Source organism: Falco rusticolus, chromosome 9 (genome assembly GCF_015220075.1).
Source record: "Falco rusticolus isolate bFalRus1 chromosome 9, bFalRus1.pri, whole genome shotgun sequence".
Lineage (NCBI taxonomy): Eukaryota > Metazoa > Chordata > Aves > Falconiformes > Falconidae > Falco > Falco rusticolus.
Window position 1 is genome coordinate 39,636,081 of NC_051195.1, and position 23,310 is coordinate 39,659,390.

Consider the following 23,310-nt stretch of genomic DNA (forward strand, 5'->3'; position numbering starts at 1 on the left):
TAGCTGCGTGTGCAGCTGTGTAGAACCGCGCAGGGGCTTCGACTTAGTGCAGCCCAACTCCTGTTCAAGCCCCCCCATTCAATGAGGTAGCATGAGTGTGTCGGACGTGCCTGTGGCTGTACTGGTGGGTGAGTGCGGCTGGCAAAGGGGCCAAGGTGGGTGTCAAGACCGCAAGGGCGTGCAAGCAGTGATCTGACAATATATCCACTTCAGGGTTTGATATCGCTACCCACCACGCTGCGTAAAATCCATTTTAGATAATTCTAGACTTTAAGTCTTTGGTCCTCCTCTTTCTTGGGAATAAAGTTCTGCTTAGGGAAGGTTTGCTTACTTTTTCGGAGACTTGGTAGCTGCTGGAGATGTATTTGTGTTGGGGAACATGATACTGCAGGAGGCTTCCTTGGAGGAGAAAGCTCTTCTTTAATGCTAAAGACAGTAGTGTACATCATGTGGTCTTTTCTGGTTGTACTCTGAGAATATTTTACCCCCAACACCCAGCTGTCTCCTCCTGGGCCCCTGTAACTGTGTTGTCCCAAATGCAGCTGGACTCGGTGGTTGGACATGCGATGTAGGTTTGGCTGCTGATGCTGGAGCCCTTTACTTTGCAGTCTAAGGCCAAGACCTTAAAAAGCAAGATCTTGAGAGGAGGCCCAGGGGGGTGACAGAGAAGGCATTTTAAAACAGCTGGAGCCCATGCATCACCTTCCTGCTCAGCTTAGGGTAGAGGAGATGGGTGAGGACATGGGCTGGTGAGCAGCCCTCCGCTGTAAAGACGGGAAGAGCACTGCTACAGAGGTGGGGAGGGTGGAAGGCACCCGGGGAAATGGGTGCCACCTGGCCAAGCGGTATGGCTTGGGCTTCCCGAACCTTGGCGGGCCAGGCTCTGCTAGTAAGGCTTGACCTTACTGAGGAAGGCTGACGATGCAAGGGTCAGGGCTGGCAGTTTTTCCTCCAAAGCAACTCTGCAAATAGTTGGCTGAGTATGGAGAGGAAAGTGTATCATGGGCACTTTGATGCCACCAACTCTTGGGTCTGGCTGCCATGCTCTGCACTCACGGGTCGTTAGCTGGATGAGTTGCACCACACACAGTGCTGGCACAGGCCACTGCTCCGACGGGGCAGCAGCTCCATGGGCTGGAGCATTGCACCCAGCTGGGGCTGGGGATGCACCAGCTCTGCCTGCTTGTCCGCAGTGGTAAGTCTTCCAGTCCTTTTGTACTTGCTGTCACAAGGATGTCTTGTGAAAGCTTAAACCCTTAGTGATTTTTTAGTTCCTATATGGTCAGTTTTAAATGATTACTCATTTAAATGATTACCTGTGCAAAACACTCTCTGACCAGTGTTTGGGGTGGCAGCAAGGTCGTGCCAGGAGAGAGCTGAGACATGGGTCTGTGTTCACATCAGGCGCTGTGGTTCCACCAAAAGGTCAAAACAGTCACGACAGTGGGAGCCTTTGTTTGTGACTGTACTGTGGATGCTGAACGTGCATGTGGGTGCAAGAGGAGACTGGGTGAATTAATGGAAGACAAGTCTGTAAAGGATGTATTATCTGTCATGGCAGTGTCTGGGTGGCAGCAAGCCCTTAAGCTGCAAGTAGCTGGAGGCTGGGAGAGCCTTTAGGGAAGCTTTGTGCTAGGCTTGTTGTCATCTTGTGCTCTTCTGTGGACCAAAACAAGCTTTCTCTGTGTGTGTTCTGCAAATATACAACCCTCTTCTCTTCTAGTGGTAGCCAGGCAGTTCAGATGTCTTCCTGTTTGGCTGTACTAATGATCATTTAAGAGAAGTGTAAGTGTAGAGGACTGAACAGACTTAAACACTTCTGGTAAAGGAAATGCTGTTTGCACTGGGGGCTTGATTGTGAGTATCAACAGCATTCTGATGTTTCCTGTTTCGGTATTTTCCTTAACGATGGTAACAGTCCAAAAATATTTCAGATCAGACCATAGGCAGGAAGCTAGCCTGACACATGTCACCATTAAACATGGATCAAATTGCTAGCTGAAGAAAACATGCCTGCTCTGCTTTTTCACCCAAAGGTGCAAATCTGTTAATTTCCTAGGGTTTAAAACCCAGCCACAAATTGCTTTCTCTGAATATGCTTCTCTAAGTGGTGCTGCCAGGTGCTTTGCTGTTTGACGTGTGACCAGAGTTGGAAAGGTCTGTTTTATGCCTCGAAAGTGGGTGTTCAACAATGTTGACGCATACACTGAATTCCTGCTGAACTTGGCCTGGCAGCTCCCCGCTCTGTTCTGAGCCGCCTCGGTTTGTTCATTTTGCTTTTGGTTTGGGGCTAAAGAGTGCTTTTGGAAATGGAGCTCCCAAGACGCCAAAGTTAAGGTTCCATTACTGTCCTCAGGGGTGTGAAATGAGGCTCGGCACCGTGGTTCCGTGGCATGTGCGGGCAGCCCTACCTGCAGTGGACGGTTGCTCTGCTCAGCTCAAAACCACCTGGGTGCTCCACTGAGGGATTGCATGGGCAGGTTTTTGAGCCTCTCCCATTCACAGCAAAAGTGAAGGTTTGGATCTTGAGTCTTTGAGAAAGGCTGCTCTTTGCCACCCCCCACCCCCCTTTTTTTTCTTTTTTTTTCCTTCTTTTTTTCCTTTCCTTCTTTTCTTCCTGCTTTTGCCCCCCCTTTCTTCTTTTTTCCCCCTTTTCTTTAGTTAGTGTGTTACATCTCTGCATTGACATTCTAGAGCCAAGCCAAGCCTCCCCCCAGGCTGCCCCCTTTCAAGCACACCTGATTCTCCTGTAACCAGTGTTAGCAGCAAGACACATCCAACAGACTGGAAGAAGCTGTCAGCTGCCTTTGGAGCCTTAGCACGTTTTGGGAAAGATGCTTGCTTTGACAGAGCACCCAGAAGAAGGGAAGGCTCAGGAGGATCAAATTCTCCTACTGCCAAATTCACCTGGCAGCTGAAAGCTCCGGGCACCACCAATGTCAGTGGTAATGCTCACGATGGATGTGGCACACAGCTCTGTGCAGCTGTAGCTGTGGCTGTACAAAGCAAATGGTCACTGCAGCACAGGTGACAATTATTGCTAAAGCAAAGGGCTCTCTGCCTGTGGCCTTAGTCACCAAATGGCTGGTGGGACTGTGCAGCCCTGAGCAACTCAAAGGCATGGCGTGTATTTATATGGGTTGTTTTTTCCGAACAAAAAGGATGTGTTTCTAAAGTGAGTCTGTCCCTCCCTTTGTGTCTGGAGGTGGGTTGGGGTTGGTAATACCAGGAGAAGAGTTGTGAAAAGGGGCTGCAAACATGTAACCTCTTGTTTTGCTCCTACTGTCCCTTTCTTCAAATTTCAAGTTGCTTTTCTGCAGCTCTACTGTCAGTGTACAATATATTAATGCACCTTTCTTGTTTGCCGAGCAGCCTGTCGCTTTGTTAAAAGTGGTGCCAGGGAGTGAAGCTGTGTACTTGTTCTTTGAAAAGCACTAGGCTCAGGGGAGTCATGTCTGCTGCTGGCACATGTTAGACGTGTGGTCAGAAGGGACCGCGTGTAGGTGCTTACGAAGAGGAGAGCATGCGTGTGATGTCGTCTGCGCGTTGCTCGGCAGCCGTGGTTGCATTCTGTGCTTGCTCCATGTGTTCCCAGGTCTCAGCTGTGGGGACCAGTTGCACAAAGCCACAATGGGCTCGAGTTTGTGTTCTAGGAATTTGGTGAAATCCGTTGACTTGTTTAGGTTTGCATTTGCTTCCCTGCCAAGAAGACTTTCCCAGCTTTGTCATCTTACTAATAATTCTTTTGGCCCTGGGAAAAGCCTGATGCTGTGTGTGTATACGTGATGCAGCTATATACGGGTACGCAGCTTGCCTGATGTCTGTGGCAGCTCGCAGCCTCCCCATGGCTGGTGTGGGGCTCCCAGCCGTCCCGGGTGCTTTTGATAGGGAGTGGCTCGTTCAAAGTCATTTTGCCAAGTCGAGCTGGGCGTTCATTGTGTTTTTACAGCCTCCTTGGCGAGGCAGCGCGGTTAGCTCTGCGGCTGGCTAGTGGAAGGGCAGCGTGCATCTGAGTGGCCAGGGTTGGTTTATCCGTAACTCTGTAAGGAAACTGCTCGTGATAAACTCCTCTGCTGCTTCGGCGAAGTCGGAGGCGCCTGAAGTGCCCGGAGCAGAGGGCCGTGCATGAAGGTGTGGGCAGTTGTGACTGGCCTTGCTGCTGGGCTTGGCAGTGGGTGGCACGCAGCCTGACGGCGGCTTCGCTCGCCAAAGTGAGTGTGTCCATTAAGGGATGGTTGCTAAAAGTGATTAAATCCAAGGGCATGTACTTTGCAGCTGTTGTAGCTAAAAGGCTGATTAAGAGCTTTGGTAGCCTGAGCGCTCTTGTAGTTAGTTTCCAAACAAACAGAATTAAAATGCCTCTCTAAAACTCTGGGGGAGGGTTTGAGAGAGGAATTCTTTAAGTCTTTCCTCTTCTTTTTTTCAGCTAGCAAACTTTGTGTCACAAGGAACTTTTCAGTCATTACGGGTTTATTTGCTTCTTTGGTTGGTATTTAAGTCACGTCCATCCCAGTGTTTGAAATGGGAATGTTAAACGTGCCTTTCTTCTTTAGGGAACTTACGCAGTTCCTGGCACACAGCATCAGACCCTCATTTTCCGGCTCTGAATTTTCCCTGGAAGCTATGGCCCAGCTCCGCACGCAAAGCGTTGATAGCAAAATCTCGACTCTTATAATGTTTATATTACACCATGTTCAAGCCAAGCTTCTTGAAAAATGTTGTATTTCGTAAATACCTCTCCAGATTCCTGCCTTGACTTGCATGCAGTTTCCTTCCTCCCCTTCTTGCCAGTACCTCCCCATCCCGACTAGCACCAGAGAAATGTCTTTCTAACTTTGGGTCTGGGTTTCTGCCTGGGTGAAAGAGCAAACGCTCGGCTCAGTCCCTGGCCCTGTCTGGGTTGCTCTCTGCCCTGTAGTAAGGAAGCAGCACGGAAGTATGAACTGCAAACATGACGGAGTCTGTATATCCATGTGTCTGCAATAAAGTTGCTTGGCACTTCTTCCAGGGCTTGTTTGTGCCATGGTTTTGTCTTCTCTTTCTGCACTGTTTGGGCATCGCTCCCTGCTGGCATCTCGTTTGAAAGAATGGGTGTGAGAAACCATATCATAACATAAATATTCATCAATTTAAGCAGGAATCTGTGAGAGCCTAGGGGGATGTCGAAGCCTGCTGGCTTTCACCAAAGGCAGGGTGGGGTTCCCCAGCAGGCTGGTGGGCATCCAGCCCCACCACCACTTGAGAGGGATGGGGCAGCCTTGCCAGTGTGGTCACGCTCGGTGCAGGCGTCCAGCCTCACCAAGGGGACTGCAGAGGTGAGTTTGTGGCTGAGGGTCCTCTCCCCAGATCTGGGGAAAAAATCCTTCAGAAAGCCACTCTAGCCTACCCATGGCAGCCTGCTGTGAACTGAAGGCACCACTGCTGAGGCTGGGTTGGAGCCGTCTGCTCTGACGCCTTTTCCCTGCCTTATATAAATAAGAGATGAAACGTATAGGTAAGATACAAACAGGGTGAGTGTAACCAATCTGCCCTCCCGTCTGGGCCGTGCACCCACGTTTCCCAGCCTTCTGGAAAACACACCCTGGGCCAGCAGTGGGATGCAGGGCGAACTTCTAGGTGCTATTTTTCTTTTTCCTGCCACACTTCACTAAAATGCAGGCGCTGACACCAGGAGCAGAGCCAGGAAACCCTTATAGAATCATTTAGGTTGGAAAAGGCCCATCAGGTCTGACCGTTACTCCAGCACTGCCAAACCCATCACTAAACCAAGTCCCCCAGCACCACATCTATGTGTCTTTTAAACACCCCCAGGGCCGTGACTGCACCCCCTCCCTGGGCAGCCTGGTCCACGCTCGGCCACCCCTTTCCATGGGGACATTTTCCCCAATACCCAACCTAAACCTGCCCTGGCGCAGCTTGAGGCCGTTCCCTCTTGTCCCATGGTGGGAGAGCTGGGACTATGGCAGTCCTGCGATGCAGTCCTACTGATGGCCCACAGCCCATGCGGTGGGACAGGGCAGCACCTGGGAGGCCCTGCTGGGCAGAGCCGCCTCATCTTTGCCACTTCGCTGGGGCCATAAATGGGCTGTGGAGAGTGGCTGAAGGGCTCTGCTGCAGCTGCTGTGGAGACAAAGGGAAGCTTTATCCTCCTGGCCTTAGAGGGACAACCGCGTGGGCTATTTAACCTTTCTGTTTGGATAATTTTTAAACTGACTTGGAAGTAAAGCCTGGAGTGACCTTGCTGCTTCCATTTATATCCAGTGATGGATGGGAATGGCAGCAGGCTGGGAAGCAGACTAGAGCCTTTTTGCCTTGCTTATAAATAAGGGAGAAAAATCTGGTCCAAAGCCCCCACTGGCTGCAGGAGCTGGCTGGCTGCCTCCCCTGCACTGGGACCAGCGTGCTGCATCGCCCCAAATGCACTGGGTGAGGGGCGGCGGGGTGAAAGCAGGTGCCTGGGGGGGAGTTTCTGCTCCGAGTTCACCCCTTGGCCTGCTCTGAGCTTCAGTTTTCTGTCTGAATAAGGGCTTTTGGCACTTCCAAAATCTGATCGTATATTTGAACTGCTGTAAGAGAAAATGCTGCCTCAGGAGTACTTGGATCACAGCTAGTGAGAACTGGCATGGGGGTGCCTCACACTAGGAACCAGCTGAAGTGTTTAATGCTTCTGAACTGCTCTTGCCTTTCCAGCCAACATCCAGTTGCTCCTGCCCTGCCAGCCAGGGTGTGTTTGACTTCCATATGCTTTGCTGTGTCCCCTGTTTTTCCTGAGGAGATGAAACTTGGTCACACATGATGTGCTAACACTGTCGAGGAATAAGGCTTTGCATCAGGTGGCGGGCTGCTCCCCTCTGCACAAACACAGTCTCCATGTGCAAAATGCAGCTGTGGCTTTGGCAGGCTTGGTAGCCACAGTCTGGGTGGAACTGCTGGGTCCTCAGGCACCTTAAAGCACGAGTTGCCAGGAGCAAGGAGGGAATGGTTGTGTTGTGCCCACCTGGGAAATGTTGCACAGCCAGTAACAGCAGCTGCTGGGACAAGGTGATAGGCATAGATCCGATCCCATGCGGTGGTTAGGTTTGTGTTCGTTAGCCTGGGTGCCCCAGCTTCCCAGCCACCAGGATCTGGGTGATGTAGGATGTGGGGTATTGGCACTGGGGCTGGGCCCACAGGATGCAGTCACCTGTGGTCAAAGGTTTGCTGTGCCTGAACGCCAGCACAGGACACCTGGTGTGACCGGTGTCTGTGCATGTCCCTGTGAAGGGCAGTACAGTGCAGCAGGCTCCGTTCAGGTTTCTTCTGTGTAAAGTCCAGGGTGCGACAGAGGTAACATCAGGGCAATGAAATTTCTCCCTTTGCCTGCATGAGGATGCTGCCTCCCATCTCCTCCCACTGAGCTATGCTCCAGCTACGAGTATTAAAATACTATTTATGCAGCAAATGTCTGGGATATACATGTGCATCATGGTCAAGTCTGAGCTGTTTAAAAAAAAAAAAAAAAGTCCTGCCATTGGAGGGCTTTTAGAGGAATGGTGTAGAGCAGATTGAATTTATCCCAAGTAGCTCCGCACCCTGTTTCTCCACCCTTGTTGGTTTTATAAGACTTTCCTGTTTAAAGTCTCTTTCCAGTTACCCATTTACTTCAAGCATCCTTGTTTTGCTAACTAAGTACTTAAATTGTAGCTGAGCCTGGTCCCACAAATATCTGGGAAGCGCATCTATCTGCAGTTGCAGATTCCACAAAGGGCTCCTGTCAAAACAGGACATGGTTTTCAAAACTCATCCCAAGAGTTTGTCGGCCATCTGGTTGCTGTGTGATGTAATGTTTAGCGTTGAGCAGCGGTTTTCATTCCACAACACTGCAGCCACTTGTTCCCTGCTATTGAAAAGTTCGGGAAGAGCGGCACTGTTTAGTCCATCTGAGATGCTAACTACTGCCTGTGCTTCTGGGGAATGCAGGTAGCGTGTGTTTCCCACAAAGTATCTCAAGCAAATCTAAGCACTCAGCTTCTCCCTCGCCACTTGTTTGTCTCTTGTTCTTTGGGACGTAGCAAAACACCAAAACAATGATGATGATAGAAGCTGTCGGTTTTGGTCATAGATCTCGGCTTGTGTTTCAGGCTGCTGTGGGTAATTGGGGCAGCCCACAGACCAGTAAAGGTTATGTAGACTTTCTCTGACACAGTTTTCATCTCAGTTCTTAGTCCCATTGCAGACTTGGACCCATTTAAAAAAAAAATTTTTTTTTTTCATAATTCCCAAACCCCTCTGTTTGTTCAGCATGGATACCACTGTATAAATAAGAAGAAAAACCCAGAGACCCAAACCAAAAATATTTCTAGCTTATCCAAGGCAGACTAACTTTCAGGAACAAAACATTCTCTGTATAGTCAACACAGACAAGAATTGTTCCTCTTCCCAGCTACCCATGAAGGCTGAAACACACAGTAATCTGAATTGTCCCACTTAATTAAAGGGTCTCCATCTAAGAGATATCTCCAGCCTCTGCCACTGGGTGACTCCCAGCTCTACCAACTCTACTGCCTGGGTTGGAGCCCACGCTTGATGTGTGGCCACTGGAGTCCCATGGGATAAGCCAGGACAGTCCCTGCTGAGATCCTATCTTTCTCTGAGGACCTCATACAACATAACTAAGTGACCCAAATTACATGCCTGAAGTGAGGCTCTCTGGATTCCTCCTGATGTGGATAGTGCTCTATGCAAAAGACTGGAGAAATGTTTGGGAAAGGGAGGAACTTCAAGTCTTCCGATAACAACAGCAATGCTCACTGGTGACAACATAAACTCTTCAAAACTTGTGTGTTGCAGAACGGAGTCAAAAGTCTGGTCGCCACTTGTGAACGAGGAGGGAAAGACGCACCCTTACAAGATGAACCTGGCCTCTCAGCCGCAGGTAAGGAACGGGATAACTGCGAGCTCCTGGATGGCTTCAGAGCCGTTCCTGGCCTGACCCTCCAAGGGGCTGAGCACATGCCACTCGGTGGGTCATGCTGGGGACAGCACCCTGCCCCCTAACTCCCAGAAATGAGATGACCCTCGGAAGCCTGGCTCCCTCGGTGGCAGTGAGCAGGCTGATGCCTGGGCAAGCTGCTCGGGTTGGGGCGCTGGCTCTTGCACCTCAGTAAATCACTGCTTTGCCCAGATAAGAAAGGGCTTGAGAGGGGAGGAAAATTATTCATTCTTACAGTGTTTTCTGCTGCAGGGGTGTTTTGGTCATTTTGCATTGTTTCCTTGCTAACAGCCTGACTGTGGAGAGTGTGAGAGAGAAACACACCAGCCTTTGACGTTTGTAAACGTATCCGTATCCGTGTGGCAGACTGTGCAGCCTCCCTCTAGGAGGCTGGTTTTTAACCTGTTGACAGCTTTGCTTCCTTGGTCCGCTGCCTCTGCCAAGTGAACGTAGCAGTAACAGCGACCTGTGCGAGGGCATCGCCTGGGCTGGGCTTAGAGGGTTACACTGCGAAAATCAACAGTAACCACGCTGACATCAGTGGCGTTTCTCTGGATTTTCACCGGGGCAGTGATGTGGATTCTGGCCCTAGCACACATCCCACGTGAGTCTTTCTAGCAAAATAAGTAGAGATAAAACTAGTTTGGCTTTGCAATTAATTAAGCTAATACATCTGTCTGAGTTGGAAAGGACCAGAACCTAAAGTAGCACATGTGCGGCAGCACCCTGCCCAGACCTGGCACTGGCATCTGTCCGCATCCCCGCTTACATCCAGCTGCTGCCTGTGGCTTGGCTGGAGCATGCAGTGCAGGGTTCCCCAGGTATTTCACAGCTCGTCCAGGGCACAGTGTGGGACTGAGCCATCTGGACTTGGTTTGGGCTGGGGCCACACAGTGACACCTGCCTGTGACATCATGGAGCTGAGATCTGGTCCGTACCTTCTGCTGCTCAAGCTCTGGAGAAGTTCTGCTGCAAAGCTTGAGGCCTGGGGGCTATCCCACGCCGGAGGAGCGGGGCAGCCTGCACCAAGGCTTTGCTGCGAGGCTGCGGAGTGTTATTCTTTAATTCAGCGGGAGACCTGATCCTCAAGGCTAAGTCCCTTGCTCAGCCATGAACCGGAATTTAGCTAAATGACCCAGTATTAACCATAGGGCACTACTCACGCCAAGCAAGAATTTAATGTAGCTCGCTAAAGTTAACTGCAGCAAGAAACCTGCTGCTGCAGCCCCCCCATTTACCCTCAGCCCAGCCTGGATCGCTGGGTGGATATCCACTGCTGGTCAAGTACCTAAACATATAGTCTATTTTAATTAACTGATGTCCCCACTTAAACTCATTTGCTATGGCAATTTTAACCCCGATCGATGGCTTTCAAGGGTGGAGTGCATGTACCTGCATCAGCGCTGGGCTGTTGGAGGGGGCCTCCTGCAACTTGGTAAGAAATAAGGGTGCGAGGGCTGGACCTTAGCTCTAACCTTTGCCTTATGAGCCATGCCCAGCTTTCTAGGCATCATGAAGGCCGGGCTGTGCAGGATTCAGCAATAATCCTGGCGGCGGAGCACACCCCCTCCTAAACCTGAACCTTAGTCCCGATCCTGGTTCTAGCCCCGGCCACTCTGTCGGTGTCCCGATGCTGCCAGTCTGTAAGTGTGGCATGACTGAATTTGTTGATACCAACCTGCCACTGACTTCAGCAGGAGAATTTGGTGAGAAATCGGCTGTGGAGAGATTCCTGTTACAAACTTTATCTCTGAGCAGTGACCCTGGTCTTAGTCTTGCACTAGGAACCAGCTGTTGCCAGAAAATTAGGCTTTGACCCCTTGTGATGGCTGATGAGGGAAGAGTTATCTCCTGGTGTGAAAGGAACACTCAAGTTCTCACTGAAATCTTGTCTGTCTTCTTCCCATCCCTAAAATGAAGCCAATTAAGTCCTTTGCAGTCGCCAGTGTGAGTGGGGCTTGCCACTGCTCAGAGCACAGGGCTTTCCTCTAAAGGGCTTGCCAGCCGCACGCTCGGAGTTCAGCAGCATGAGGGAAGGTGCATCGTGTCTCCAAACCACAAGCTCCCATGTGCTCTTACAGCTTAACAGCGCCTGAGCATCCTAGTCTGTGGTGCCAAAGAAAAGTGTCACAAATGCCACCAAGTTTTAAGGTTTTCTTTTTGTTTGTTGTTGGTTTTTTGGGTTTGGTTTTGGGTTTTTTTGTGTTGGTTTTGGTTTGGGTTTGGATTTTGTTGTTTTCTTTTTTTAAATATACACCCGTTTCCTTTTTCAGTAGCTGGCTTCAGCAAGTAAGGTTTGTGGCAAGGTCTGTCTGCTTGGAGCATGAGGTCAGCGGAGCGTGCTGGCTCCTGCCAGAGCCGTGGCAAGCATCGGCCAAGTCACTCTGGGGCTGTGTCTCTGCAGCATCACCAGGGATCTCAGCCAGCCTGGCTGCAGACGAGCGGCACATGCTGTGCATGTATATACCAACATGGCAAACTGCTACGGATTTGACCACAAAGGTGCTGATCTTGTTTTTCCAGCAGGATTGGTGGAAGTTGTGAGTAGAGCTGAATCTTCAAAGGCAGCGCTGAGCTGTTCAGGTTTTTGTAACTTGCTTGCCAGTGAAAGCAATATATTTGCTTTCCTTGGCAACAGCCTTGTGCAGAACGGTTATTAATTCACTTACCAAAGAAAACAGGACATGCTGAGTCCAAGTGGTTCATTTAAGTCCTGATCCAGGTCCTCTGATGATGTTTCTCACTGGTTCTGCACACAGCCCTTTGAATGCAGAATTATCATTGTGCATGTGCATGGACTCACTTCAGGCTCAAAACCCAGAAAAAACAGCTTTAAAGCTTTTGCTGTGGAAATTGGACTGCAGTTGTTCAAATTAAGATTCCGCCTTTCTTAGAATTAGATAGTTCGATGTTGTCTCCCCTCCATTCAGAATATCTTAACTGGAATTTTTCACATCACTTGTCCACCTTCTTTTCCTCTTCCCACTTTATTGGTGCAGTTAAATGACTAGGTAAGAAATTACTTTTCAGGCTGTCTTAAGAACTGTATGGCTAGCTACATATTTTAAGATGGCTGCTTGCATGTTTTTTTACCCTATTTGAAATGGACTGTTTGTTTACTTCTGTGATGCGTTTGGAGGCTGATGCATGGTGAAATGCTGGGTCATCCTGTGGAAGTATTTTCCCTTACTTGGAATGTGAGTTCAAGATACTTTTCTGTGCCTTTGGAAAATAAAAAGGCATTCTACAACCCCCCATGCATTCCCCGAAGTCCCGAATCCCAAGACTGACTCCGTTGTCTGAGCTGACCTTTGCCCATGAAAGAGCTACAGCCTTATTATTCTTTCATTACCATTAACTTTATCCTTCTAAATTAATTTAGGCTGAGGCGAGTGATGACGACTTCATCCAAAGGTGCCGCAGCTTGTCAGTGGTAATGGCTCAGCAGCAGAGCCAGCTTTGTTTTGGGTGCAACCATGGCAACGTTAGGGGAAGGAAATGACAGGCTGAGTATATTTGCCCAACTATTTCACTTGCACTTCTCACCCAGATCCTAAGGGCGATCACTCAGTGCCATTTTCCCATCGAGAGCGTTTCCTCACCGCAGCGGGAAAGATTAAAATAACACATCTGCCTCTCCCTTCTGCGGAACGTTTCTTGAGAAAAGTGATGGCAGCGAGCGAGAACAAGTTTCTTGGTGACCAAGGGCATTGTAAGGCTGGTGGCACTGCCCCGGGACCAGCATGGCGCTGGGACCCAGCCGTGCTCCCTGCTGACCCTGCCCAGGCATGAGCTCTGCACCTAGGAGGGGCTCTCTTGCCCCCTGGTAAAGTTAAACAGCAAAATTCTTTATCCCTCCTGGGCTCCGTGGGAGAAAGGTTGTTGGTTTCCCATTGTTGGTGGTTGGGTTTTTTTCCTCCCCCCTGTATTTGCAGGATGCTGCATCAGTGGGGTCTGGGTCTGGGAGCTGAGTGAGCTCATGTGGGGAAGGAGTTGAGGGACCAGCTCGAGGGTGGTCAGCCCCAGTGAGGGACCAGCTCGAGGGCGGTCAGCCCCAGTGTGGGCAGTCAGCCCCAGGGCTGTCTCCAAAACGCCTCCGGCTCCCGAAGGACACACAGCCCGTTTGCAGGAGGCACAGGCAGTAGCGTCACCCCTCAGGAATGTCAGCTACAGCTCTTGGGTTGACATGGATAGGTCAGCTCTTCTGGACCACAGAAGATACTGGCTTTTAAGTGTGTGAGCATGTTTGGGGTTTTGTTTTGGTTTTTTTTTTATTTTTTTTAATGAGAAATAGCCCCCAGGTATGCAGCTGGAGGGCTCTGGAGGTGAATCAGGGTGTCTGTGGGCTGGCAGAGGCAGGCAGCCGCTTCTGCCTTCCCAAGGCTCCTTGAGAATGCCCGTCTCATCCTCATCCTCATCCTTGTGGAGTGATGTCATTGTTTCCATCCTGTGTATTTTATCTCCTTGGAGACAGGGAAGGCAGGGGCTATAGAAACTGGGTGTGTGGCCGCCTTGGCCTCTGATAAGGCTGTGCATGTGTGGGCAATGCATGAAGCAAGAGGTATATAAAGTAACGTTGTCGTGTTTCAGACAGGGGAACCACACTGGCATATCGTGACCTGCTGTTTTCGGTTAAAAGGCGTTACCGCATGAATGTGGAATGTGTCGGGGATGTGGAGGGAGAGGATGTGGGAAGCCAGCCTTGTTGTTTTACCCCCCTACAGTAACAAAGCCCCAAACCCTTCCTAATTTCTAATCTGATTTCAAAGCATTGCAAAAGATCTTTCCATAGCTGAAAAACCCCAAACAATAACAGAGGGAGAGGTGAAAGTAAAGGCACTTCTTAATGCTTGTGATCGCAGCTGATGAAACATAGCATGGGGTAGGGTTTGCCGTGAAGACGTGATCTCGTTTGCTGAGGTTTGGTCAGGGGCCCGTTTTCTTAGAGCTGAGTAAACATTTATACTGAGAAATGTTTAATCCTGTTTCCTCTTGGTGTGGCTCTCGAGGTGTGCAATCCAGGATCGCCCGCCCCAAGCCTCTGGGCTCTGACCTGGGACAAAGCAAAAGCATCCCACGTTCCTGGGCTCGGTGGGGCAGTGGGCTTTGCTGGTTCCACTGGCCGCTTCGGGGGTCTGTGGGGCCCTGGAGGCTGTCACTCACCCCTGCAACTGCAGAGCCTGGGTGCTAAGTTTTTATATATTATTTTTTTTTAATAACATGAGGTTGGAGTGAATCCCCTGATTCCACGAGCTGGAGCTTTAGGAAATAACTATGCTGGTTGGTTGCTAGATCATGACTCCACACCTGAAACTAGTTTTTGGTGGCTTCAAGCAGTGCTCCCACTCCCTACTTCGACCTGCCTTTCTTCCGGGCGATGTGGGGAGATGCCCTGGGAGGGGGCAGGGGGCAGCAGCCAGCACCCCTGAGGTCCCAGCCCTGCAGGCTGCCTTCAGGAGAGGAAAACCCTGCTCCGGGGAGAGGCTGCCCTTGCCCTCGCCTCTCAGTTTAGTTTATTTAGAGAGTACAAAAAGCCTCCAGGTTTTTCCTGTTTCTCGTGGCGGTGAGGTCAGTGCAGCTGGGATGGCCTTGGCCGTGTCACTGCGTGGCAGATGGGACCCCAGAGCCCAGCCTCACCCCTGACTGTCCCCAGCCAAGGGCATGTGGGGCCGTGGAGGTGTCCAGGTGGCTTTATGCCCCAGCTGCATGGGGATGTGCCCCAGCTCAGCTGCTGGAGGTGGCTCACCCTGCGCTGCCTGCCTGCCTCGCGGATGGCTGGGAATTGCCCGGGAGCCCTGGGTCCCATGCTGGTAGCCACGTCCATCTCTGGTGCGTGGAAGCAGCCACCCATGCTGCTAGCTGGCCCCGGGCATGGAGGTGGCGGCTGATGTAGCTGTGGGGGTGTCACAGGCTGGGCTTCTGCATCACCGAGCGTGGCCTGGCACGGGAGGGATGTGGGGAGGAAGGGGCCTTTGTTTTCCCAGATGACGCAGCCTGCGGCTGGGGCAGTAGGAAATGCTGAGCTGCTTCCTGCCCCGGCAAAGGGATGTTTTCCCCGTTCCTGCAGCCTGACACCGGAGCTGGCAGCTCCCTGCCGGGAGAGCCAGGATGGCAGGGAAGCGCCTTGGCATCCAGCTGGAAGGGGTGGCACTGCAGTGTCCCTGTCTGCCCCTGGAGAGGGCTGCTGCTGCTAACAGCTGGCACCCAGAAACCTCATCTGGCAGGAGACCTGCGTATTTGACCTAAAGCTGGGGTACTACAAACCTTGTTCATCCTTAGGATTGGGAAATAGCTTCTTTCTCTGGGATGGGGGATTTTGCACTGGTGCCTGGGGGACTTGGGAGCATGTGGGAGCCAGGTGGAGCTCGTTTGTGTAGAGGAGGTAGTTTCAGGCAGGGAGAGGAACTGCTGGAGGAATGGCTTTGTACTGAAAGTGAAGCAGGTTGAGACCCCTCTGGAGTTCAGAAGCAGCACCGTGGCAGAGGAGTCTGTGCAGCTGCTCATCCATTGCAGCCACTCTGCCAGCCACGCTGCCAGCTCTGCTGGGGTTGTACCTCTGCAAAGGGAGAAGGGGAGCGAAGCTGCTATCTGTGCAGGCAAAGCAATGTAACTGTCACGGTATCGGTTTATGGTGGTAAAATACTGCTCTTGAATATCCTACCTGGAGGCTTGGGAGCTTCCATACCCTGGCTTCAGGCTGAAATAACCGCTGCCGGTACCCCTGCTCGCTGCTGACTGCAGCCCACTGATGGCAGCCGAAGATGTTTCTGAAAAGATCTAATGAGTCACGCTGCTCTGTACGTGACCAAGAGCGGGCCATGCTCTGGCTGGATGAGAGCATGTCCCTGTGCCTGCCTGCCAGTTCTTCCACTGCAAATAGAGCATCGCTGCCTGCCCTTGCAGCCCGTGCCCCAGCCAGGGATGCTGTTTAATGCCACTTGCCCCCTTTTCCTTGTGTTGGTCCTGGGCACGCCACAGCCTGAGATGTGGCAGAGCCCAGGCATCTCAACCCCGCGCTGCCCCGACACACGTGCATGGTATAGTGGTCTTTTTGTGCTAACATCTTTCACTTTCCTGCTGGTGGACAGGTTTTTGGGAGTGTCACATTTCTTTTTTTTTTTTTTTTTTTTTCTTTTTTCCAGTATTAAGTCAGAAACCCTCGCATTAACACATGATTCCAGGAGCTGGGGCTTTAACAAAACTGCTGCACAGTGCGGGGCCTGGATTGGCAGTTCTGGTAAATCCCTAGGTAAACATTTTGACGGTCAGAACACGTTATCTTTTGATCTTGGGATCATGAAAGCACTTGTTCTTTGCAAATTCCTTCCACAGCTCGAGCAGAAAAAGCAGCAGCACAGAAAAAGCAGCAGCACGGCATGACAGGAAGGGCTGGAGAACTGGGATTATCCAAATGCCCTTTATAATGTTTACTGCTCTTGTAATCCTTGTCTATAGGCACTCAGGTCAGCTACTTTCTCTGCGGTTCTCTAGATGAGATTTTTCTAACCTAACCTTCAGACACCACTTTCTGCACCAGTATCTATTTAATCTGTTATAAACTCCCTTACAATCAGTGGACTTTATCCACGTGAGACTTAAAACAGGTGTGCTGACACTTTTGAAAGCTTAATTTATGGTCTTGGATGTTATTACACAGCAGAAACCCTACCTGGTGGCCCAAAGTAGACCAAATATCTCCTGTGTGGATTCTGTGCCTGAGCGCATCTTGCAGTTCTTCTTGGAGCCAAGGTACTAATGTGATTTCAGTCTCTCTCCTCTGTCTGGCTGTCCATTTTCTCAGTGCTTGAAGAACTTAAGCATCCTCGAGGCTTCCATTGCTGTCAGACTGATTTTGGGCTTGGCTGACAGATTCAAAGGTCCTTGCTGGAGGTGGGAATGTGCCCGCATGCACGTGGAGTGTGTAACTGAGACGCCTTCCTTCCTTAGGAAACCAGAATTTAAAAGAAAAAAAGACTTTAAATTACTTCCCTTTCTCTAATTCTTGTTTAGTACTTAAATGTTTCCACAATACGTGTGGCATGATTTCAACTTTGAGCCTATTTGACCTAAGAGCTTAACCCCTTTAGCCTCAAACTCCTGCCTCTGTCTTTTATCAAACCGACTATTTATGTGCACGTCTGACACCCTCTCCTACTTGTGGTCTCCAAGCACAGGGCCAGCATTAATGCTGATAGAAGATTGCTCATACTTTTCCCCATGATGTGATATACAGGCTGAAGTAATATATTATTTATTTTTTTTTTACTAAAATCCACAGTTTCTGCCATGGGAAAGACTATTTTTATAAGTGCTATTATGTGCTTTGGATGAGATTGCAAGAAAGGGAGATTAGCTAATTACTCCAGGGTCTTTCTTCCTTTGCTGCGTGGGAAAGCTTTGTGGCTGGCGTCCATCTGTGTCGGCCAGAAAGCGGTGGGAGAGCAGTCCCGCCACCCCCTGCTCATCAGCTTGATCTCGTCCATTGCTTTCAAATGACTTGCAACCCACGAGCACCTTGGGATCCGCACCACTCTCCTCCGAGGGACCCTGTGCCGTGCCTGGTGCCACCAACAGCGTTAGAGTGCTGTGAAGTGAGGTGACCCCCATCTGTCGGTCTGGGAGTGCCAGCCAGCTGCCTACGGAAAGCTGGGGACATGGAAGTGACATAAAGAAAAATCCGTAGGGGAAGTCACTCATACTTGTTCCTAGCGAGAGTCTGTCCCGTAGCCGTACCACACCAGCACCGTGCAATGCTCGCAGGGCAGCGGAGCCTCACCTGGCTGCGGTACACGTATGGAAGCAAGGACTGGTAGTAGCTGCCCGTGTGGCGCTGGGGGGGAGCCGCTTGTGTTAATTAGAGCTGGGAGCCAGGGGCCCGGCCTGCTCAGAGGGGCCCTGCTTCATCCTGCGCCGCTGGGCGCTCGCCCTGCATTGAAGCCTGGCCCAGCCTCTGCAGCTGGCTGAGGCGCTTCACAGTGCACGTTTTGGTGCCGTCTCTTCGCCCTGGGATTTTCAGCCACCTCTGTGAACGTCAGGTCTTTCTTACGCCTGCTCTAGTGAGGCCATCTTGTACTTTCTTTCTCCTTGCTTTGGTCAAGCGTCTTCTCTGGGGAGAAATAAGCCCTGGATGTTGTTACCTTTGCCCGAGGCTGCCAGTTCCCAGCCTGCTGAACTGATGGTGGGGATTAGAAATTTCCCCGTTTTTGTTAGTGCTGCCTGTGATTCAGAAGAGTCTTACCTCATGCCTTATTTAACTTGGATTTGGCCCTTTTCTTACTGCAACCAGTGTTTCTAAGTATCCACTAATACTGCTGGAAGCCTCCAGTTTGCAGCAGACCCAGAAGGGCTGGGTGATAACTCATACCTGACCCTGAAGAAGTCTCTGGCAGCTGGCCATCACAGCCCATGGAGAGTCTTTTGTATTAGCAGTGGTCTCTTCCCACCATTATTGTGGGACTTTCTTTTCTGGAAAGTCCAAAGTTGTTCCTCAAAGCCAGCTGTGAACCCCAGTCTGAGCTGAAGGAGACATTCTCCAGAGCACTTGTAGCAATGACAGGTCCCTTCTTTTTGGGTTGCCTGTATTTAAGGAAAGCCAAACTTTCAGATGTCGCTGAAGAGTGCTCCTCTTTCTGCTCCTCATCTTCACTTCTCCATAGAAAACAAAACAGCCCTGCTTTGAGAAATTGCAAGGAATGCTTAGAATCTGTAGTCTTGCACGAGAAGGTAGGTCCTGCGGCTTGCCGTAGGCTTGCCCAGGTGTGTGGCACATAGCTCTGGCAGTGTTTCTGAGCTCTTATATTCCCAGCAGTCAACTCTGAAGGTCACCTGGAGGCCCTCCAGGGTGGAGCTGGGGGCCTCGGTGATGTGTGGAAGATGCTCACCTGCTTTGGCCAGTCACTGTCGTGTGCTCCTCAGCTGCCACAGCTGCAGTGGCTGCTTGCTGCCGGCTGCCCTCACACCGCCTGCACACCTGAGCACCTCTGACTGTTGCCTCTGCTCCTTTGCATGCAGGAAATAAGGCACATAGGAAGCGCACACAACCGGAGCGCGGTGCCCTTCACCGCTGCCACGGCTTCTGCTCCCCGAGTGATCACTGCTCAGTACAACAGCCCGGCAGGGCTCTACTCCTCGGAGAACATCCAGACCTTCAACAGCGCAGTGGAGTCAAAGGCATCGCCCGGGGCTGCAGAGCCCAGCAAGCCGTAAGTATCTTCCTCGCCTGCCCTGGGGAAGGCTGCAGGAGACCCGAGGCCATGGCAAGGGTACCCCGCTGTTATCCCAGCTCTCTTTCAGCACAAGGGCAGGAGCAGAGGCACGAGTGTGGATGTGGCTCCCAGGGGCAGGGCTCGGAGCAGCGGGGAACATTTCATGAGGTGCAGAAATGAAATTAATGCTGTTGTGTTTCTTTGTTTAGCAGAGACCGGCGCAGTTTCCGTGTGCGTTCAGCGTGACGTGCCGGCCCGCTGCCCTGAACAGGTGCTGACAGCTTGTGGCGAGCCCCTTGGAAAGCCGGCATGCGGTGCTGGCTGCGTGCGGTGCTGGGCGGCCGGGGTGCCCGTCCTCGCCTGGCCGGGGGCGCATAGCTGGGCTCTGCCGAAGGTTGCATCTTTCCATTTTTTTATTGTTGAACCTCGCCTTTCACAGGCGTTTTGAAAAATAGCTGGAACATTCGTACATGTGCGAGCGGGTTTATCTATGGTGGGATCAGAAAGGGTCCCAACGTTAGAAGAGCCTATTGACGTTTATGGTCACGTCTGAGCTTCACCAGAAAGTTAACCCTAGAACTCCAAAGCTCCTCCTTTTTCCGTTGGAAGCAATAATCCAGGAGCTGTCTGAGAGCTTTCTGGCTGTGTTGGTCAAGTTACTTGTTTGCCCTAAGTCTCTATAGCAGTACCAAACTGCCTGGAAGGCTTTTCACCCACTTTTACAGCAAAAGCTGCGAGGCCAATGCTTTAGGTGATATTTGGCTAAAGTCCTGACTTGTGAATGGGGAGGCAGGAGTAACTCCAGCCTCTGCTTTGCAGGGCACAAAAGCCTGAGGTTGCAGTTTAGTTTAGCAGGAGCCTGAAGCTCGCCCCAGACCGATGGCAGTGTGGGGCCTCCTTGGCAGCGCCGGGTGCTGCAGCCGGTGGGTGAGGTGATCTGTCTGTTGCTCACTTGCTTCTGGTAGATCTCAGCAGCCTCATTCAGGGGCTGAGCAAAGGCAGAGTGAGGAGGAGGGAAACCTGACTGTGTTCCCGTGATGGGACCACTTGGCAGTGACATCCCACCTCTGGTCTAGGCTGGAGTGCCCGCCAGCTGGGAGCTGTCCTGGAACCCAGGTGTATTTGGCTGGGAACTTGTGGCTGATCCCTTTTTCTTGCAGGGATCAGTAAAGAGGTGGGCTTCTTCTAGTGCTGTGGCTCGCTGTGCTGCTCCTTGCAGGAAGGTACCTGCTGCGGGGCAGGTACATGGCAGCTCTTCCATCTTTCCCTTGCTGAAACACAGCAAGTTGCAAAGGAATGCTGGGGGCACTGTGCGTGAGACCTTTGCCAATATGCTTTTTCCAGAGTCATCAATAGTAACTTAATTGCTGCTGGTTTTCAGTGGCAGCCAGGGGCCTCGCCCTGCCATTGAAACCCCACTGCGGTCTCCCTATGCACAAACACAGGACGTGTAGGTTCTCCCTTCACGCAGCCCTCCAGCTGCTTTTAAATTCCCACCTGTGTGTTTTGCTGAGTTATTTGTCCACGGCTGCCCTTGCTCCGGGTTGATCTGGCATTTATCTGTGTCCCCATCCCGCACCCAGCAGCCACGCAGCCTGCCCCAAGCCAGCAGCCGGCGGTGACGCAGCATGGGGACCTGATCCAGGCTCCATGCTCAGAGGGTGCGTGCCGGAGCTGCAGGGCTGTGGTACAGGCGGAAACAACAGCAACCGTCTCCACTGGATTCAGTGTCGCAAAGCAAGCGGGGAGGACAGGGAGAAGCCCTGCTGCTGAGCACATCTCTTTTGGGATGGGGGTGATTGCCCCTCAGCAGGGTGCCCAGGCTGGCTTTGGGAAGGTCGGCAGTGAAGGTGGCATTTTTGGCTGGCCAGTGGGACCAGGAAGCCAGTTCATAGTGAAACCTCTGCTGCCACGTCTTCGTTGCTTTTACAGCCCCTGCGTTTGCTCATCAGTGGAGCGAGGGCGTTTTAGTTTTTGTGTCGGCACACCGGGAGTGCGAGAGCAGAGCCACAGCGTTAGCCAGAAGCCTTTAATGCAAAGCCATGGTGTGTCCCTCGGGCAGTATTCTGCAACTGCTTGTGTTGCTTGGAGCAGCTGGTCATTCATTAGTTCTTATTAATGAACATTATTAATTCTTAATTCTTCATTAATTTCTTCCTTCTTTCTTTCTCCTCTGCATTTTTTGCTTGATGCCACCAACACAAAACACAACCAAAACACAACTCAAAAAACCGCCTGTGTGGGCCCGCAGCTGCCCGGCATCGGTGGGTGTGATGCAGGCTCCCCTCGCCTCCGTCTGTAGCCCTGTGCAGGCGCAGCCCCCCGAGGTGCCGCGGCGGAGGCACAGCACCTCCTCCATCCCCAGCCAGCTTCGAGCAGGGCCCCAGCAGCTGAAGCACGTGGCCCGGGTCTGCCCCAACAGCCCCGTGGAAGTGGAGGTGCCGGGACTCAAAGTGCTGCACGTGCAGTTCAATTCGCCCCTGCAGCTCTATTCACAGAGCAACATCATGGATTCGCTGCAGGGGCAGATCTCTTCCATTAGCCCCGACTTCCCCAGGTAACCTGCCCGCTGCCTCCGTGGCTGGCTTGGCACATCCATTCATCCGCATCTCTGTGTCCACGGGTGCCTTGTCCCTGTCTGTGGCTCATGGCATTGGCCAGTCACAAGAAAACAGCATTTACATTTCACCTCTCTGATGTTAGTGCATGACTCGTCACAGGAGCTGTCTCCGCACTGTGTCCGTGTCCAGCGCTGCGGGAAGCACCAGAAGTGGTTTCAGCCTGGGGGTGCAGCCACTGCTGCTGCACACCCACTTTCCTGGAGGAGCCACCTCCAGCAGGTGGCTTGGCGGGGAGCAGGAGAATGCTTTATCCCAAACGCTGGTGTTTCCCCTGCACTGAGCCCACTGTTGTTGTTTGCGATGGGAAGGTGCTGCCACACGTGTCATCGTGCTTCTGTTTTGCTGGCTGTGGGCTGGGCCGTGGGTGTGTGTCATTTCAGGCTGAGGCAGCTCCCCATGGGGACCATCTTGGACCACCACCTTTGGCTGGTAACACTCATGAGTTTGGAGCAGCCTGGACAGGCACCAGGCATGTGGAGGACCCAGCTGTGTTTCCACCCCGCTTGCTTGTCTGCACAGGTTGTTGCCTTTGGGGCTGCCCCTTTGTCCATTGGAGTGGAGGATGCTCAGGATGCCCTGCAGGTTGCAGGACATGGGGAGAGCCTCAGCATCACATAGTCTGGATGCTCTTTGGTGTTTTCTTAGTGGCAGTTGGGAACGAGCTGGTCTGTGCCTCCAAGTGACAGCCTGTGGGGTTTTACAGGGAGGACTTCAGTATGGAGATAGATGAAGCAGAAGGCAAGTTTGGACATCTTGCAGGATAGCTCTGATCAAGGCTGAGTTGTTTCAAATGTGAACCTCCAGTAGTTACCCTGCTATGTGGCCAGGCAGCTTGCAGCTGTGTGTCATTGTCCAGGGAGCAAAAGCGCACAGCCAGATCTCATACCTCCTCAGCTGCTCACAGCCCCCTCCCGGGCCGAGCACCATGTGCTTCAAAGCAGAAGAAACCTTGGTGTCCTCGCCCACAGACCCAGACAGCCAAGCTCTGCCACGTGCCAGCAGCCAAGAGAGAATGGGAGGCTGTGGATTTACTCCTGCCTTGTTACTCAGCCCAGTTATTTGCCGTAAATTGCTGCTCCGGCTTGTAGTGGAGAGCGGGCACACCAGGAGCGGTGGGCACACTGCTGGCTGCCCGTGCTGCTCTGGGCACCTGGTAGCACTCACAAAGGGGCCCCAGGCATTAGCGGCTGCTCCCTTGCAAAAGCAAGTGCTCCAAGTCCTGGACCTTCCAGTAGCCCAGGATCTCCAGTAGCTTTGAGATCCTTGTGAACTTTACAAAAAGTGCTAGCATAAAATAGTAAAATGACATTAGTGAAGAATAAGCCATGTTTTCCTGAAGGTGCTGTACCAGGCTGTATCTTGATGTTTTTTATTACCACCTTCTCGCCAACTTTCAGAGCCACCCAGCATTACTCAGTCAGTGGTGCCAGTTGCCCACGGTAGCAGCAGTGAGGTCCGGGGTGTGTGCGAGTCTGAAATCTGGTAGCGTGGTCGGAGTTGTCCCCTGCACAGT

At 51.8% G+C, this 23,310-nt stretch overlaps 1 protein-coding gene across 1 annotated transcript in view; it reads left to right on the top strand.

Annotated features, from left to right (window-relative positions):
• Nucleotides 1–23,310, top strand: part of PDLIM1 (PDZ and LIM domain 1) — a 42,461-nt gene that overhangs the window by 11,594 nt on the left and 7,557 nt on the right. Inside the window, exons 3-4 of the mRNA XM_037401411.1 lie at nucleotides 8,830–8,914; nucleotides 18,983–19,173. Coding sequence (XP_037257308.1) covers nucleotides 8,830–8,914; nucleotides 18,983–19,173 — 276 coding nt within the window. The remainder of the gene's footprint in view (nucleotides 1–8,829; nucleotides 8,915–18,982; nucleotides 19,174–23,310) is intronic.